The sequence below is a fragment of the Mobula hypostoma genome, chromosome 6 (genome assembly GCF_963921235.1).
Source record: "Mobula hypostoma chromosome 6, sMobHyp1.1, whole genome shotgun sequence".
Taxonomy (NCBI): Eukaryota; Metazoa; Chordata; class Chondrichthyes; order Myliobatiformes; family Myliobatidae; genus Mobula; species Mobula hypostoma.
Genome location: NC_086102.1, coordinates 91,058,835 through 91,078,381, shown reverse-complemented (window position 1 = coordinate 91,078,381; position 19,547 = coordinate 91,058,835). Strand labels below are relative to the sequence as shown.

At 42.1% G+C, this 19,547-nt stretch overlaps 1 protein-coding gene across 4 annotated transcripts in view; it reads left to right on the top strand.

The window, feature by feature from the left end:
• The window catches only part of dgkh (diacylglycerol kinase, eta), a 502,553-nt gene that overhangs the window by 212,628 nt on the left and 270,378 nt on the right, over window positions 1-19,547 (top strand). For all 4 annotated transcript variants that reach the window (XM_063051189.1, XM_063051190.1, XM_063051191.1 and 1 more), the window contains one exon: window positions 11,863-11,943. In XM_063051189.1, the coding sequence (XP_062907259.1) occupies window positions 11,863-11,943 (81 nt within the window). The remainder of the gene's footprint in view (window positions 1-11,862; window positions 11,944-19,547) is intronic.

Here is a 19,547-nt window from a genome sequence, read left to right as displayed (position 1 = left end):
TCTGTGGAATTCTCTGCCACAGGAAACAGTTGAGGCCAGTTCATTGGCTATATTTAAGAGGGAGTTAGATATGGCCCTTGTGGCTAAAGGGATCAGGGGGTATGGAGGGAAGGCTGGTACAGGGTTCTGAGTTGGATAATCAGCCATGATCATACTGAGTGGCGGTGCAGGCTCGAAGGGCCGAATGGCCTACTCCTGCACCTATTTTCTAAGTTTCTATGTTTCTATGTAATTCACACTTCGGCTAGCGGGTTAATATAGGGGGTGATAGCCCTCCGGGTTCGGCCAAACTTAAGAAATCTTGTTTGGGTGGATCCTGCGCGATGTGTCCCCTGTTACAAATCAGTACCCCGAAATAACAAACAGTACACAAATGCGATTAAACAATTAATTCTTACTTTGACTATATGATTAGTAAAGAAATGTAAAAAAGAAAAAAAAAGTGCCCAATCTTATTAAACAGTCTGTTGTGCAATGTTGGAGCTCACTGATAAGTCTATCGTCCACCATCGACCTCCTCCGATCGTCGCTGCCTTTCGAACCCTCACTCCAAATCCACCCCATTTGGCGGTCTACCAAATCCCTCCATTCGCGTCTTCTCTCCTCATCTCTCCCTGGCAAAAGACCGCAAAAATTCCTCTTCCAGCTCACAAGAAAGAACAACAGCATTCCTAACCCCGTTATCTCTAGTCATAACCCAAACATTGCTGCTGCAGAGAAACTATTACATTAACAGTGAAACCTTACAGCATGTTACACAGATTAAAATAGTGTAGAAACAAGCAGTATATATTTTTTAAAAAGTGAGGCTGTGTTCATGGGTTCAATGTCCAGTTAGGAATCATATGGCAGCAGGGAAGAAGCTGCTTCCGAAACGCTGTGTGTGCCTTCAGGCTTCTGTATTTCCTCCCTGATGATGGTAACAATCAGTAGAGGCATGCCCTGGGTGATGGTGGCCCTTAATAATTGATGCCGCCTTTTTGAGGCACCGCTCCTTGAAGATGTCTTGGGTACTATCGAGGCTAGTACCTAAGATGGAGCTGAATAATTTTACAACTTTCTGTAGCTTCGTTTGGTCCTGTGCGGTAGCCTTCCCACAACCCCCACCCCTCCCCCACCAGACAATGATGTAGCCTGTCAGAATACTCTCCATGGTACATCTATAGAAGTTTTTGAGTGTTTTAGGTGATAACCCAAATCTCTTCAAACTCCTAATCAAATATAGCCCCAGTTTTGCCTTCTTTATAGCTGCATCAATATGTTGGGACCAAATTAGACCCTTAGAGATCTTGACACCAAGGAACTTGAAATTGCTCACTCTTTTTATTTCTGATCCTTCTATGAGGATTGGTTCATGTTCCCTCATCTACCCTTCCTGAAGTCCACAATCAGCTCTTTGGTCTTACTGACATTGAGTGTAAAGTTGTTGCTGTGACACCACTCAACTAGTTTTGTATCTTGCTCCTGTACACCCTCTCATCTCCACTTGAAATTCTACCAACAATGGTTGTATCATCAGCAAATTTTTAGATGGCATTTGAGCTATGCCTATCAACACAGTCATGAGTATAGAGGGAGTAGAGTAGTGGGCTGAGCATACACCCCTGAGGTGCACCAGTGTTGATCGTCATCCAGTAGGAGATAATATCACCAATCTGCAAGATTGTGGTCTTCTGGTTAGGAGGTCGATTACAGAGGGAGATACAGAGGCCCAGGTTCTGTAGCTTATCGATCAGGACTGTGGGAATGATGGTATTAAATGTATAGTCAAACAGCATCCTGACATAGATGTTTGTATTGTCCAGGTGATCTAAGACCGTGTGAGATTGCGTCTGCCATAGACCTTTTGTGGCGATAGACAAATTGTAGTGAGTCCAGGTCCTTGCTGAGGCAGGAGTTCATTCTAGCCATGACCAACTTTTCAAACAGTTTCATCACCATAGATGTGAGTGCTACTGGGTGATAGTCATTAAGACAGCTCACACTACTCTTCCTAGGCACTGGTATAATTGTTGCTTTTTCGAAGCAATTGGGAACTTAGGACCGTGGCAGTGAGAGGTTGAAAATATACTTGAATATTCTTGCCAGTTGGTTGGCACAAGTTTTCAGAGCCTTACCAGGTACTCCATTGGGGCCTGCATTTTGTGTAAGTGTGTTTGAGTGTTTGCTTTCGTGCCAAATCTCCTTAATGTTCTAGGAAAGTATCGATGTTGGTGTGCCTTCCTTGTGATTATATCTATGTGCTGGACTCAGGACAGGTAATCTGATGTGTTAATTGCCAGGAATTTAAAGCTGCTGATTCTCTCATTGTTGATGTAGACTGGCATATGTTTCCTGAAGTTATATTGGTCTTAAGAAATTGACAAGACTGGGAGATTTTATTTTAAATAACTAGCTAAAAAAATGAAAATTAAAGCATTAAACTAAAGGAGCATAATTTGTAGAGAGCTCTGCTATGTAAGTCTTTTACTCACTTTATATTAATAAAAAATTTTTGTAGTTAGAATGTATTCTGCTCTAGACTTCCTTGAATAGTTTGTTGATCACAATCCACTTGGTGTTATCAACATGTGCCTTTTGCAAAATTTTCCCTGCAGTTTCTAATTAAAGCAACAAAATATTTAAGATTTCATTTGTCCATCTGGTCCAGGTGATTTCCCTACCTTCAGACCTTTCTACCTCCAAAGCACCTTCTTCTTAGTAATAGCAATTGCACTCACTTCTGTCTGCTAACACTCTCGTATTTCTGGCATACTGCTAGTGTCTTCAACGTTGTAGATAGATGCAGAATGCTTAATTAGTTTGTCTGCCATTTCTATTCTTGCCTCTCTTTTACTCTTTATATAGATGAAGAAACCTTTAGCATCCTCTTTAATATTATTGGCTAGCTTACCTTGATATTTCAACTTTCCCCTCCTTATGGCTTTTTCAGTTGCCTTCTGTTGGTTCTTAAATACTTCCCAATAATTTTTGCTCTATTTTATGCTTTTACTTTTGCTTTTATGTTCCCTTGTCAGCTACTGTTGTGTCAACCTGCCTGTAGAATACTTTGTCTTCTTTGGGATGTATCTACCTTTGGGCTTGTATACACTGGAATTTAGAAGGATGAGAGGGAATCTGATTGAAACATATAAGGTTATTAAGGGATTGGGCACGTTAGAGGCAGGAAACATGTTCCCGATGTTGGGGGAGTCCACAACCAGAGGCCACAGTTTAAGAATAAGGGGTAGACCATTTAGAACAGAGTTGAGGAAAAAGTTTTTCACACAGAGGGTTGTGGTTCTGTGGAATGCTCTACCTCAGAAGGCAGTGGAGGCCAATTCTCTGGATTCTTTCAAGAAAGAGTTAGATAGAGCTCTTAAAGATAGCTGAGTGAAGGGATATGGGGAGAAGGCAGGAAAATGGTACTGATTGTGGATGATCAGCCATGATCACAGTGAATGGTGGTGCTGGCTCGAAGGGCTGAATGGCCTGCTCCTGCACCTATTGTCTATTGTCTATCCTATGCTTCTGAATTTCTCCCAGAAATTTAGGCCTTTGCTGTTCTACCACCGTCCCTGCTAGTGTTCCCTTCTAATCAACTTTTGCCTGCTCCTCTCTCATGCCTCTATAACTCCACTGTAATGCTGATATATCTGACTTTAGCTTCTCCCTTTCAAGTTGCAGGGTGAAGTCTATCATATTATGATCACTGTCTCCTGAGGGCTCCTGTACCTTAAGCTCCCTAATCAAATCCAGTTCATTACACAGCACCCAATATGTAATGTCCTTTCTCCTTGTGGGCTCAACCACAAATTGCTCTAAAAAAGTAATTTCATGGGCATTCTACACATTCCCTCTCTTGGAATCCAGCACCAATCTGATTTTTCCAGTTTACTTGCTTATTGAAATCCCCCATAACTATCGCAATATTGCTCTTTTGACATGTTTTCTCTATCTTCCATTGTAATTTGTAGCCCATATCGTGGCTGCTGTTCGGAGGCCTGTATATAACTCCCACCAGAGGTCTTTTTAATCTTGTACTTTCTTAACTCTACCCACAAGGATTCTACATCTTCCAATCCTATGTCACTTGTTTCTAAGGATTTGATTTAATATTTTTACCAACAGAGCCACTCCTGCTCTCTCTGACCACCTGCCTGTCCTTTCAATACAAAGTGTATCCTTGGATGTTAAGCTCCCAACTATGATCTTCTTTCAGCCACAACTCAGTGATGCCCACAACATCATACATGGCAATCTTTAATTGCACTACAAGATCACCTATCTTAATCCGTATACTGCGTACATTCAAGTATAACACCTTTAGTCCTGTATTCTTCACCATTTTCGATTTTTGTCCCCATCAACATTTCAGAAGGCCTTTGACACGGTGCCGCACATGAGGCTGCTTAGCAAGATAAGAGCCCATTGAAAAACAGCGAAGTTACTAGCATAGGTGGAGCATAGGCTGGTCAGCAGAAAACAGGGAGTGGGAATAAAGGGATCCTATTCTGGCTAGCTGGGTTACCAGTGGAGTTCCACAGGAGTTGGTGTTGGGACTGCTGTTTTTTACGATGTATGTCAATGGACTATGGTATTAATGGATTTGTTGCTAAATTTGCCAAAGATAGGTGGAGGAGCGGGTAGTATTGAGGAAACAGAGAGCCTGCAGAAAGACTTTAGGGGAATGGGCAAAGACGTGACAAATGAAATACGATGTTAGAAAGTGTATGGTCATGTACTTTGGTGGAAGAAATAAATGAGCAGACTATTATTTAGATGGGGAGAGAATTCAAAATACAGAGATGCAAAGGGTCTTGCAAGTCCTTATGCAAGATACCCTGAAGGTTAACCTCCAGGTTGAGTCAGTGGTGAAGAAGGCAAATGCAATGTTGGCATTCATTTCCAGAGGTATAGAATATAAGAGCAGGGATGTGATATTGAGGCTCTATAAGGCACTTGTGGGACCACGCTTGGAGTATTGTGTGCAGTTTTGAGCTCCTTATTTTGGAAAGGATGTACTGACATTGGAGAGGGTTCAGAGAAGATTCACGGGAATGATTTCAGGAATGAAAGGGTTACCATAGGAGGAACGTCTGGCAGCTCTTGGGCTGTATTCCCTAGAGTTCAGGAGAATGAGGGGGGATCTCATAGAAACATTCCGAATGTTAAGAGGCCTGAACAGATTAGATATGGCAAAGTTATTTCCCATGGTAGGGGATTCTAGGACAAGAGGCACAACTTCAGGATTGAAGGACGTCCATTTAGAACTGAGATGTGGAAAAATTACTTTAGTCAGAGGGTGGTAAATCTGTGGAAATGTTGCCACGAGCGGCTGTGGAGGCCAAGTCATCGGGTGTACTTAAGGCATAGACAGATAGGTTCTTGATTAGCCAAGGCATCAAAGGGTGTGGGGTGAAAGCAGGGGAGTGGGGATGACTGGAAGAATTGGATCAGCCCATGATTGAATGGCGGAGCAGACTGGATGGGCTGACAGTACACTGCAAATTTTCCCCATCATCTGCCTGTCCTTTTTGACAGTCGCATTGTACACTGCATCTAGTTCTGTACCAACTGCCCAATCCTCAGCCCTATCACTCTGGTCCCCATTCCCCTGCCTAATTAGCTTAAACCCTCCCCAACAGCTCTAGCAAACCTGTCTGCAAGAATATTGGTCCTCCTCAGGTGCAGGTGTAACCCATCACATTTGTACAAGTCATACCTTCCCCAGAAGTGATCCCATTGATACAGAAATCTGAAGTCCTGTCCCCGCACCAGTTCCTCAGCCACACATTCATCTGCCATATCATCCTTTCACCCTCACTGGCCCCTGGCACAGCCAGCAATCCAGAGATTACGACCTAGAAGTCCTGCTTATCAGCTTTTTACCCAACTCCCTAAATTCTCTCTTCAGGATGTCCTCCCTTTTCCTACCTACGTCATTGGTGCCAATATGTACCAGGACTTCTGGCTGCTCTCCTTCCTCCTTCAGAATGCCAATATCCGATCTGAGTCATCCCTGATCCTGGCACCGGGAGACACCATACCATCCAGGTATCTCTTCGACACGTATGGAATCTTCTGTCTACTCCTCTAATTACGGCCCCATGACTGCTGCAGTCCTCTTCACCCCCCCCCTTCCCTTCTGAACCACAGCACCAGACTCAGTGCCAGATACCCAGCTGCTGTGGCTCCTCCTTAGTAGGTTGTTTCCCTCCCCATGGTATACTTGCTATTGGGTGAACATCCACAGGGGCAGAGACCTAGAGTCATGGAAAACTGCAGCACAGTAACAGGCCCTTTGGCGCATCTAGTCCATGCTGGACCATTTAGACTCTCTAGTCTATTCGACCTGCACCCGGACTATACCCATACCCCTCCCATCCAAACTTCTTTTTAATGTGGAAATCAAAATTGCATCCACAACTTGCACTAGCAGATCGTTGCACATTATCATCCCCCTCTGAGGGAAGTAGTTTCCCCTCATGTTCCCCTTAAACTTTAACTCATGTGACCTTTAGTTGTAGTCTCACTCAACCTCAGTGGAGAAAGCCTGTTTGCATTTACCCTATCTATGCCCATCCTAATTTTGTATACTTCTATCAAATCTCCCCTCAATATTCTACAGTCAAGGGAATAAAGTTGTAACCTATGCCACCTTTCCGTACAACTCAAGTGCTCCAGTCCTGGGAAAATCCTTATAAATTTTCTGTACTCTATCAATCTTATTTACATCTTTCCTGTAGCTAGGTGACCAAAACTGCACACAATAGTCCAAATTAAACCTCACCAACGTCTTATACAACTTCAACATTACATCTCTATAACTTGAATGTGCCAAAAGCTTTCAGTTATACCCAATCTATCTGTAATGCCACTTCCAATGAATTCTGGACCTGTATTCCCAGATTCCTTTGTTCTACCGTACTCCTCAGTGCCCTACTGCTCACTGTGTAAGACCCACCCTGGTTGATCCTCCCAAAGTGTAACACCTCACACTTGTCTACATTAAATTCCATCTGCCATTTTTCAGCCCACTGTTCCAGCTGATCCAGATCCCACTGCAAGCTTTGATAGTCTTCCTCACTGTCCACTGCACTCCCAATATTGGTATCATCTGTAAATTTGCTGACTCAGTTAACCATATTATCATCCGGATCATTGATATAGATGATAAACGACAGATACTCAGCACCGAGCCCTACAATACTCCACTAGCCACAGACCTCCAGTCAGAGAGGCAACCTTTTACTACTACTGGCTGGCTTCTCCCACAAAGCCAATGTAATCCAATTTACTACCTCATCTTGAATGCTGAGCAATTGAACTTTCTTAACCAACCTCCCATGCGGAACCTTGTCAAAAATGCTTTGTTAAAGTCATGTAGACAACATCCACTGCCTTGCCTTCATTAACTTTCCTGGTAACTTCCTTGAGGTGGAGGAGGATAAAGGTCATGCAAGAACTGCAAGTATAGTGCATGGAGTAAAGCCAGATCTAACATATAAAGAGGCTTTGATGAAAGAGAAACAGAATAAAGAGTGTAAAGGTAGTAAGGTAGAAGGGCTAAAGTGCATGTACTTCAATGCAAGAAGCATCAGGAACAAAGGTGATGAACTGCGAGCTTGGATACATACATGGAATTATGATGTAGTGGCCATTACAGACACTTGGCTAGCACCAGGGCAGGAATGGATTCTCAATATTCCTGGATTTCAGTGCTTTAAAAGGGATAGAGAGGGAGGAAAAAGGGGAGGAGGCGTGGCATTACTGGTCAGGGATACTATTACAGCTACAGAAAGGGTGGGTAATGTAGCAGGATCCTCTTTTGAGTCAGTATGGGTAGAAGTCAGGAACAGGAAGGGAGCAGTTACTCTATTGGGAGTATTCTATAGGCCCCCTGGTAACAGCAGAGATACCGAGGAGCAGATTGGGAGGCAGATTTTGGAAAGGTGCAAAAATAACAGGGTTGTTATCATGGGTGACTTTAATTTCCCTAATATTGATTGGCACCTGATTCGTTCCAATGGTCTAGATGGGGCAGAGTTTGTTAAGTGTGTCCAGGACGGATTCCTGTCACAGTTTGTGGACAGGCCGACTCGGGGGAATGCTGTACTAGATCTAGTATTAGGTAACGAACCGGGTCAGGTCACAGATCTCTCAGTGGGTGAGCATCTGGGGGACAGTGACCACCGCTCCCTGGCCTTTAGCATTATCATGGAAAAGGATAGAATCAGAGAGGACAGGAAAATTTTTAATTGGGGAAGGGCAAATTATGAGGCTATAAGGCTAGAACTTGCAAGTGTGAATTGAGATGAAGTTTTTGCAGGGAAATGTACTATGGACATGTGGTCGATGTTTAGGGATATCTTGCAGGATGTTAGGGATAAATTTGTCCCAGTGAGGAAGATAAAGAATTGAAGGGTGAGGGAACCATGGTTGACAAGTGAGGTGGAGAATCTAGTCAGGTGGAAGAAAGCAGCATACATGAAGTTTAGGAAGCAAGGTTCAGATAGGTCTATTGAGGAATATAGGGTAGCAAGAAAGGAGCTTAAGAAGGGGCTGAGGAGAGCAAGAAGGGGGCATGAGAAGGCCTTGGCGAGTAGGGTAAAGGAAAACCCCAAGGCATTCTTCAATTATGTGAAGAACAAAAGGATGACAGGAGTGAAGGTAGCACCGATTAGAGATAAAGGTGGGAAGATGTGCCTGGAGGCTGTGGAAGTGAGCGAGGTCCTCAATGAATACTTCTCTTCGGTATTCACCAATGAGAGGGAACTTGATGATGGTGAGGACAATATGAGTGAGGGTGATGTTCTGGAGCATGTTGATATTAAGGGAGAGGAGGTGTTAGAGTTGTTAAAATACATTAGGATGGATAAGTCCCCAGGGCCTGATGGAATATTCCCCAGACTGCTCCACGAGGGGAGGGAAGAGATCGCTGAGCCTCTGGCTAGGATCTTTACGTCCTCGTTGTCCACGGGAATGGTACTGGAGGAGTGGAGGGAGGCGAATGTTGTCCCCTTGTTCAAAAAAGGTAGTAGGGATAGTCTGGGTAATTATAGACCAGTGAGCCTTATGTCTGTGGTGGGAAAGCTGTTGGAAAAGATTCTTAGAGATAGGTTCTGTGGGTATTTTGAGAAACATGGTCTGTTCAGGGACAGTCAGCATGGCTTTGTGAAGGGCAGATCATGTCTAACAAGCCTGATAGAGTTCTTTGAGGAAGTGACCAGGCATATAGATGAGGGTAGTGCAGTGGATGTGATCTACATGGATTTTAGTAAGGCATTTGACAAGGTTCCACACAGTAGGCTTATTCAGAAAGTCAGAAGGCATGGGGTCCAGGGAAGTTTGGCCAGGAAGATTCAGAATTGGCTTGCCTGCAGAAAGCAGAGGGTCTTGGTGGAGGGAGTACATTTGGATTGGATTTGGATTGACTAGTGGTGTCTCACAAGGATCGGTTCTGGGACCTCTACTTTTCATGATTTTTATTAACGACCTGGATGTGGGGGTAGAAGGGTGGGTTGGCAAGTTTGCAGACGACAAAAAGGTTGGTGGTGTTGTAGATAGTGTAGAGGATTGTCGAAGATTGCAGAGAGACATTGATAGGATGCAGAAGTGCACTGAGAAGTAGCAGATGGAGTTCAACCCGGAGAAGTGTGAAGTGGTACACTTTGGAAGGATAAACTCCAAGGCAGTGTACAAAGTAAATGGCAGGATACTTGGAAGTGTGGAGGAGCAGAGGGATCTGGGAGTACATGACTACAGATCCCTGAAAGTTGCCTCACAGGTAGATATGGTAGTTAAAAAAGCTTATGGAGTGTTAGCTTTCATAAGTCGAGGGATAGAATTTAAGAGTCGCGGGGTAATGATGCAGCTCTATAAAACTCTGGTTAAACCAGTACTGTGTCCAGTCCTGATGAAGGGTCTCGGCCTGAAACGTCGACTGCGCCTCTTCCTATAGATGCTGCTTGGCCTGTTGCGTTCACCAGCAACTTTGATGTATGTTGCTTGAATTTCCAGCATCTGCAGAATTCCTGTTGTTTGTGTCCAGTTCTGGTCGCTTCACTATAGGAAGGATGTGGAAGCATTGGAAAGAGTACAGAGGAGATTTACCAGGATGCTGCCTGGTTTAGAGAGTATGGATTATGATCAGCGATTAAGGGAGCTAGGGTTTTACTCTTTGGAGAGAAGGAGGATGAGAGGAGACATGATAGAGGTATACAAGATATTAAGAGGAATAGATAGAGTGGACAGCCAGTGCCTCTTCCCCAGGGCACCACTGCTCAATACAAGAGGACATGGCTTTAAGGTAAGGGGTGGGAAGTTCAAGGGGGATATTAGAGGAAGGTTTTTTACTCAGAGAGTGGTTGGTGCGTGGAATGCACTGCCTGAGTCAGTGGTGGAGGCAGATACGCTAGTAGAGTTTAAGAGACTACTAGACAGGTATATGGAGGAATTTAAGGTGGGGGGTTATATGGGAGACAGGGTTTAAGGGTCAGCACAACATTGTGGGCTGAAGGGCCTGTACTGTGCTGTACTGTTCTATGTTCTATGAAAAACTGTAAGATTGGTCTGACTATTGGTTAGAATATTGGTACTCTGCACTGGCTGCCCATTTCCTTTCTCTCTCCTGATAATCACCCAGGTACCTGCCTCCTGTAACTTAGGGGTGATTTCTTCCCTGTAGCTCCTATCTATCTCCTTCTCAGTTTCCTATATGAGTCAAAGGTCATTGAGCTGCAGTTCCAGTTCCTTAACATGTTCTCTGAGAAGCTGCAGCTTGATACACCTGGTGCAGGTGTGGCTATATGAGAGGCTGGAGGTCTCCCATAATTCCCAGATCTCACACAAAAAACACAACACAGCCCCCTGGAGCCATTCTCCTTGCACTAGCTATGCACTTACAGATGAAGACTGAAGAAAAAGAAACTTACAAGAAACTTACCCCTTGCCCAAGCCTGTTGAGCCAATGCTTCCCCATTCTAACACTGGTCCACTCCAGCAATGGCAGCTCCACTTGTGCCTGTCTTATTTTTGTTTGCCCTTGTTAACAAATCACAACTTGATTAAGCTGCTGGAAGAAAATGAAAGCTTTCTAGCACTCCTTTTGAAATGCCTAGCTCCAAACTGTGTGTAGCCTCCTCTCTCGATTTAATTGGGCTGCTGGAAAAAGCTGAAAGCCCGCAAATGTTCCTTCTTAGATCTCTCGCTTCAACCTGTATGTAGACTCCTCTCTCAATTTGATTGGGTTGCAGGGAAAAAAGGATACTCTCAATCAGGATACTTTCAACAGTGCATTTACATATAGAAGTCAATTAGGATACATGGTGACATGCCAAATCTCCTTAAGGAAGTAAAGGTGCTGGCATGCCTTGCTTCAGTATGCTGAGTCCAGGACAGGCTAACCAAGTCCAGCAATTTGAAGCTGCTTCTTCTCAATCTCTTCCATACCTGTGAGAACTGTACATGGCCTTCTGACTTCCGAGATATCCCTTAACCGAGTTGACCTTCCTACTTGGGGTCCAATCCTTTGACTTTGGGTGAGTTGGATGTGCGTGCCCACTTGAAAAAGGGACAAACACTGCACACGACTGTAAACATCTGAGCAGGCATTCTAAAACATGGTGATGGGCTGCTTCTGTTAAATACTGTATTGTTGACAAAAGGAAATGTAGGGTGAATTTAAAAACAGAAACATGAGGAAATCTGCGGATGCTGGAATTTCAAGCAACACACATAAAAATTGCTGGTGAATGCAGCAGGCCAGGTAGGATCTATAGGAAGAGGTACAGTCGACGTTTCAGGCAATTTTTATGTGTGTTGCAGAGTGAATTGTTACTTTCATTTACATTGTTCTATTTTTTCCTTTTCCCTTGACAGTCCCTTATATTTGATGAAGTAGACTTGTCTGATGCAAGTGTTGCTGAATCAAGCACGAAAAACGTCAACAACAGCTTCACGGTATGATTTCACTCTTATCTTTACTCTTTGCATGTGATGGTGTGATTTGTCTTATTTTTGATTGCAGGGAAGTGCTGGCATGATCTTCAGAATATCATACTGTTTTCCAGATGCCTGGAGATCTGAAGATGTGATTTTGAGTCCCTGTCCAGCCAATGGAAAATTTAATTTCAAATAATTAAATAATTTGGAATACAATTACTTGAATTAGCGTTGGTGACACTTCTCATTGTCCTCTCCCACTTTGGTTCATCTGTTTTCTCACCCTTTATCCTCTGTCTCTTAGTCTCCCTCCATGTATCATTCAGCTGTCACAGTCTTTCAACTCCAGCCTCGCTCACCTCACCGACCTAGCTCTACTTGTCTGTCATCCTACTCCGCTCCTCAGTCCACCATTTGCTTCAGAACCCTTTTTTGACACTCCCTTTTTTCTCTTTATACTAACTACCTTTTCTCCTTGGAGCGACAGAGGATGAGTGGTGACCTGATAGAGGTGTACAAGATAATGAGAGGCATTGATCGTGTGGATAGTCAGAGGCTTTTTCCCAGGGCTGAAACAGCTAGCACGAGAGGGCATAGTTTTAAGGTGCTTGGAAGCAGGTACAGGGGAGATGTCAGGGGTAAGTTTTTTACACAGGGTGGTGAGGACGTGGAATGGGCTGCTGGCGGCAGTGGTGGAGGCAGAAACAATAGGGTCTTTTAAGAGACTTCTGGTTGGCTACATGGAGCTTACAAAAATAGAGAGCTATGGGTAAGCCTAGGTAGTTTTAAGGTAAGGACATGTTTGGCACAGCTTTGTGAGCCAAAGGGCCTGTAACTTTGATGTGTGTTGCTGTATTGTGCTGTAGGGTTTCTATGTTTCTATGTTACCTTGCCTCTCTCTTCTCAGTTCCAGTGCAGGGTTTTCATCAGAAATGTCAACAATTCTTTTCCCACCACAGGTACTGCCTGATATGTTGAGGTTTTGAAGCAGATTGTTTGTTGACTCTGATCCTATCTGAGACTAATTGTAAGAACCCATCTAGCTCAGTACTAGCCTTCAGGGGAAGAAATATACCTTTCTTATCTGGGGTCTGACCTACATGGGACTTTAGATTCAGCAGTATAGTTGACTCTTGTCTTTTGAGATGGCCTTGAAAGACAGCTGATTCAGTGCTTAATTAAGGATGTATAATGAATACTACTGAACACTTATTTAATTGTATTCCTTATCTAAGTCAGGGGGGAAGAGCTTGGCAAATTGTGGGTCAAGTGACAAGCTGTTGTTCCTGGAGCTCTGAAACAAAATGTGGAATTGCTGGATGACTCACCAGGTCAGTAGCATCAATAGTAGAGAGAGATGGATGGTGGTCATCTTGCTGGAGCACTGACTCTACTTCACTTTCCATGGGTTTTGCCTGATCTGTTAATGTTTTTAGCATCTTGTGTTTTTCATTGGCAAGTTGTTTCTTTGGAGGACTGGTGCCTTTCAACAATAGTCATCTTCAATTGACTTCCTACCTCCAGTTTATTTCTCTATGCAACTCTATTGATAGAGTTCTTAACTCTAAGTCAGTCATTGCTGAGTCAAGCCTCACTTCAGCACTAAATCTAGGTTGATATCATGGTGTGGACTTGATGAAATGTTGTCAGTAATACTGTCCTTTAGATGAGCTGCTAACACGCTTTTCTGCACATTCTTAGGATAATTTGAAATACTCCAGCCATTGTCAGAGTTATACTGTTACCTGATCTAAAATGCACCACTAAAGAATCAGTTAATTTAGTCATTCACCTACTATAATTAGAAAGAGTTAGCTACAAGGGAGGTTGGATCAACTTGGATTGCTTCCACTGTCGTGAGGGAGGTTGACAGGTTTGTAGAATTATGATTGGCATAGATAGGGTAGATAATCAGAATCTTTTCCCCAGGATACAAATGTCAAATACTAGGGGACATGACTTTAAAGTAAGAGGGGAAAGTTTAAAGGGGAAGTGTAATGAAAGTTCTTCATACAGAGAGTGATAGGTGCCTGAAATGAGCTGACAGGACTGGTGGTGCCGACAGACATGATAGTGGCATTTAGGTACATAAATGTGCAGGGATTGAGGGATATGGACAGGTTTAGTTTAATTTGTCATCTTGGTTGCTGTACACCTTGTAGACTGAAGGACTCGTTCTATATTCTGTATTTTGTTAGGTTCAATGTTGGATGCATTATCCTTTCCTAACCTGATAAATAAAATGTCCATTAAACATAAACCTCTGATTAGATCATGTGGGAGCATTATATCTCACAGTAAATGAGATTTTTCCGGGGATGAAAGGACTAACACATCAGGAGTGTTTGACGGCTCTGGGCCTGTACCTGTACTCACTGGAGTTTTGAAGAATGGGGAGTTGGGGGGGGGGTGGGTGGAGAATCTCATTGAAACCTGTCAAATATCAAAAGGCCTCGTTAGAGTGGACATGGAGAGGATGTCTCCTATGTTTCAGGAGTCTAGTACCCAAGGGCACAGCCTCAGAGTAGAGTGATATTCCTTCAGAAAGAGAATTGGAGAAATTTCTTTAGCCAGAAGGTGGTGAATCAGTGAAATTCATTGCCCCAGACTGCTGTGGCAGCTATCTTAATGGCTGCATTTAAAGTGGGGATTGATAGGTTCTTGATTAGTAAGGGAATCAAAGGTTACAGGGAGAAGGCAGAAGAATAGGATTGAGAGGGATATTATGGATTGACAGATAAGCCATGATGGAATGGTGGAGCAGACTCGATGGGCCAAATAGCATAATTCTGCTCCTATGTCTTATGGTCTCATGGTCTTGCATTCAATTAAGCAGATTTTTCTCTCTAATGTGAAATGAAAAGAGAAAATGTAGGGAACTGGCCATATATCTAGCAACCTCTGTGGAGAGAGAAGCAGTAACCTTTCATTGCAACCCATGTTTAAAATGAATCTTCTGTGGGGAGCAATATCTCTTCATGCTAATCCCCTTCAAAATAGTTCTGATTGACATCCATGACATCTTGTGACCTCACATCTAAGTTTGGATTGTTTTGCCTGTGGAAGTCAAGGCCACAGTCACACCCAGCTTCAAGATCTAATGTCTCCTACATCCAGGACTTTGCTGCTCACTGTTACCATAGGAAGGTCTCCTAAGCCCCATCATAAAAAGAAGCTGTTGTCCACATTCCTTTCAACTCAATGGAAGATGCAGAACAGTCACAAGAATTTTCTAGCATTGCAGACTTGCCAAAAGAGCAAGGATTTATAAACAGTGCTCACAGAGAATCTCGTCTTATAGATGTCTCACTGGCAATCTCCCGCCATGAACCTGGAAGTTCTGCTTTAGCCCCTTACCAGAGAACGTTACTCCTCAAGATACCATATCAGTCAGACTCCACAAAACCATTTGACCTCCTGGGGTCATCAAAACTCCTACAGAACCCCATTGACTGCGTTCCTCTTTTCTTCGTTATAGCACACATTTTTGAACAGCAACACCCTCCAGTAGCTGGAAGGGTGCTGCTTTTAAAGTGCACATATTCCTTCATGGGCTGGTACCAAGATCGCTGCTACAAGGCTGAATCCCAGCAAATGCAAGGTCTTGAAATGCCTATAGAATATGAGACACTGACATTTTATAGAGGGAAACCCAATGACTTTGTCTTGTATATCTTGTATAATTAAAGACAGTGATATTTATGGGACTGTTAAAAGCAGTATTAGGATGACACATACTGCTGTCTTAATGCTATTAAAGCGTAGTAAAGCAGTTTCTAGTTTTATATCTTTTAATCCCCTAGATCTGCTGATTGATTTGCACATGAATGACAGTAGACACTGTGAACTCTCCAGTATTTTTCCATTAAGTGTAGCCCAGTATCCAAAGAACCAACCAAACAATTCAGACCAAATGTCCATTGTGTTTGTGATGGTGTACATGTTGTATAGTAACCTTCTGAGTTTGAGAGACGTGCTTAAAGATACTTTTTGCCTGATCATTTACTCTTCCTGCTTCTTCAGAGTGGGTAGACTCCTTGAAGCAGTTGGAATGAAACTGCTTGATGGTCCAACAAACTGCCGTGTAAATGTTAATTTACAAGAAGTTTTACATCTTGTTCACATCACATAACAGTTTAGTGGACCAGATGTGGTTCTGTTATTTTTCACTTATTGAAAAGAAATGACCAATACTCTAATTACTATTTATCTTTTGTATGTCATTACATCTATTCAGTTATCCTTTTAAATGTTTAATAAACCTGCAAAGCAGTTCTTGGTTCTAAGCCTCTCTCTAGTAAAGCATGTGTCTTTGTTAAGTTGAGGAACACCACGTGAAGGCATATAATGTCAGCAGTGAACTGAAGTACAGTGATGATAATTCCAAGTTTATTTCTCAAGTCATCTGGAAACAAGCCCATGGTCCAGATTGATAGGGCAATGCAGTGCTGAGAGGGTGCTGCAGTGCCAGGGATTATTTGAATGAGTTGCTGGGGGAGATTGTCTGACCTGTTAATGAAAATGTTCAGTATTCAAAGTAAATGTATTATTAAAGTACATACATGTTACCATACACAACCCTGAGATTTGTTTTGTTGTGGGCATTCACAGTAGATACAAGAAAGACAATAGAATAATTGAAAGATCATACACAACAGGGTGGACAAACACCCAATGTGCAAAAGACAAAAAACTGCGGAAATACAAATAGAAACAGAGAAAAAAGAAATATAATAATAATAAAATTTACACAACAGCCAGATAAAAAGATATATTTTCTTTAAGGAAAACAGGATTCAGCACTCCACATGAGCATGAGCAATTCTGATGAGAAGTACACACTACTAAACTTAAATGAAAGCAAAACCCAGAAAAATGAAGAAATTATCACTACAGAAGATGTTAACTAATGGAAGAATATGACCCTCCATGGAAGATATCAACACGATCTGAGCAGACAAGATGTCAACCAGGAAGCGTTGAATGCTTGGCTCAGAGTTGGAGACATCTGTTTTCAGAAACAGATGGGTTCCTTGTAGCAACACAGGACTATGTGGTTAACACAAGAAAATTATCAAGTTTATATGTAATAAAAGACCAACAAATTCAAGACGATAAATGCAGAAAATGACAATTGAAACCAGAAACAATCCAATACATTACAGGATCCTATAGCAGTTTAGCTCAGTCTGACACAGACACATTCAAATGGCAAGCATTATTCACCAGAAACACACACAAAAAATGCTGGTGAACGCAGCAGGCCAGGCAGCATCTATCTAAAAAGGTACAGTCGACGTTTCAGGCTGAGACTCTTTGTCAGGACTAACTGAAAGAAGAGATAGTAAGAGATCTCTTACTATCTCTTCTTTCAGTTAGTCCTGACGAAGGGTCTCGGCCCGAAACATCGACTGTACCTCTTCCTATAGATGCTGCTTGGCCTGCTGCATTCACCAGCATTTTTCATGTGTGTTGCTTGAATTTCCAGCATCTGCAGATTTCCTCGTGTTTGCATTATTCACCAGAATCTTGCTTTAAAATATAAACTCATAAAAAATATCATACCTTATTATAAATACATGCTGGATCCAGTTTTAGAGTCAGAGTCCTACAAATTATATTATGACTGATCCATTATTACAGATAGGACAATCCTTAATAACCATCCAAGATATAATATTACAGGATAAACAAGCAAGAATAACTTGCTTAATAGATATAGCCATTCCAAACACACTTAACATACATATATCAATAAGTGAAAAACACCAGGAATATGCCAAATTAAAAGAGGAAATTGAAAGACTGTGGAACATGAACATGGTATACATTGTCCCAATAGTAATATCTACAACTGGTATCATCCCAAAGTCACTACAGAATTGCATTAAACAATTAGGCCTACACAGCAATATTTATGTAAATCTCCAGAAAGTCACAATACTAAACACCACTAGAATAATCTGAAAGTTCCTAACATTTGAGAAATGAGTGTGCTTGGCTATGCCCATGCTCTGGTTTTATCAGTGTGAGCTGAGAAAAAAAAACATAAATAAGTGATAAACATCAAGTACATGATGAAGAGTCCTTGACAGTAAGTCCATAGGTTGTGGGAACAGGTTAGTAATGGGGTGAGTGAAGTTATCCCCTCTGGTTCAAGAGCCTGATGGTTGAGGGGTAATAACTTTTCTTGAATTGAGTCATTTGGGTCCTGAGGCTTCTGTACCTCCTTCCTTATGACAGCATCAGAAGAGAACATGAGCTGGATGGTGGGGGCCTTTGATGATGGATGCTGCTTTCGTCCAACAGTGCTCCTTGTAGATGTGCTCAATGGTGGAATGGGCTTTACCTGTGATGGACTGGGTTGTATCCACTACTTTTTGTAGGCTTTTCCGTTCAAAGGCGTTAGTGTTTCCATACTAGGCTACGATGCAACTCAGCTCCTTAGTCTTACTGAGTTTGAGAGATGTTGTGACACCACTCAGCCAGATTTTGAATCTCCCTCCTATGTGCTGATCACCACTGCCACCAGTTTTGATTCGGCCAACGACAGTGGTGTTTTCAGCAAATTTGAATATGGCATTAGAGCTGTGCTTAGCCTCACAGTCATAAGTGCAAGCTGTAAGCAACAGTACTTGTTTAAAAGGAAGTTATATTTCTATAATCAAGACTAAAAATGTTGAAAAACATCCACTAGGTCAGAAAACATCTGTTCAGAGAAGGACATGTTCTTTCTTCATATGTGTTCTAAATCTGCTGAATATTCAGCTCCATTTTCTATATTTATTTCAGCTTTCCAATAGCTGCAATAATTTTCTATCATTTGGCTGTACAGTATATCCCTGTTTCACAGAGCATTCATTTATATATGGAAGGTGAAATAAATTCATAGAAATTTGGAAATGTATTTATCTTTCTTTGAAGTATAGTTCCATAACCATTTGTAAAAATATGAATAAAATATTTAATAAAGTTGCAGTACTTAAGGACAAACTTGGAAGTCTGTTAGTTATCCAATTCTTGGGGGAGTTGTTTGTTCTTCCTGGACAATGGACAAGTACCGTTGGAATAGTAGCAGGAATAGTCCTAATTCACTCACAGGTCAGCAAACTACAAAGGAAATACTGATTTTCCTGTGCAAAAATTATTTCATGACAGTTAATCTTGATTTTGACTTTTAGTAATTTCATCAACTTAATTTGACACTGCAATTTGAAATGTTTTTACGATACCTTTTAGGAGTTACGTAATCTTGAAAAGGGTACGTCTAAAAAGATTACAGAAAGGTTTGAAAGATCAAAGCAAGGTAACATAGCTTTAAGAAATCGTGCACCTTAATGGCTTTTAATAAGAAACAAATCCCATCCTGCAATGGGTAAAAGACAGTATTTTTTGAGGAGAGAAGTTTGTGCAGTTGAAGGGAGGTGGGGATTGTGAATTTAAGTTTGTGGGAAAGTCATTCTTCGTGCTGTTTGCTGTTTTGCTGAACAATTAAACACGTTGTGCCTTAACTATTGTCAAGCTGTGGTTCTAATTGATTACTAAATATCGATCCTTCGTTGACTTTTTACTCCTTTGAGACAACTTAATTTGTGTTCCCTGTTGTTTATTCAGCTTCACTT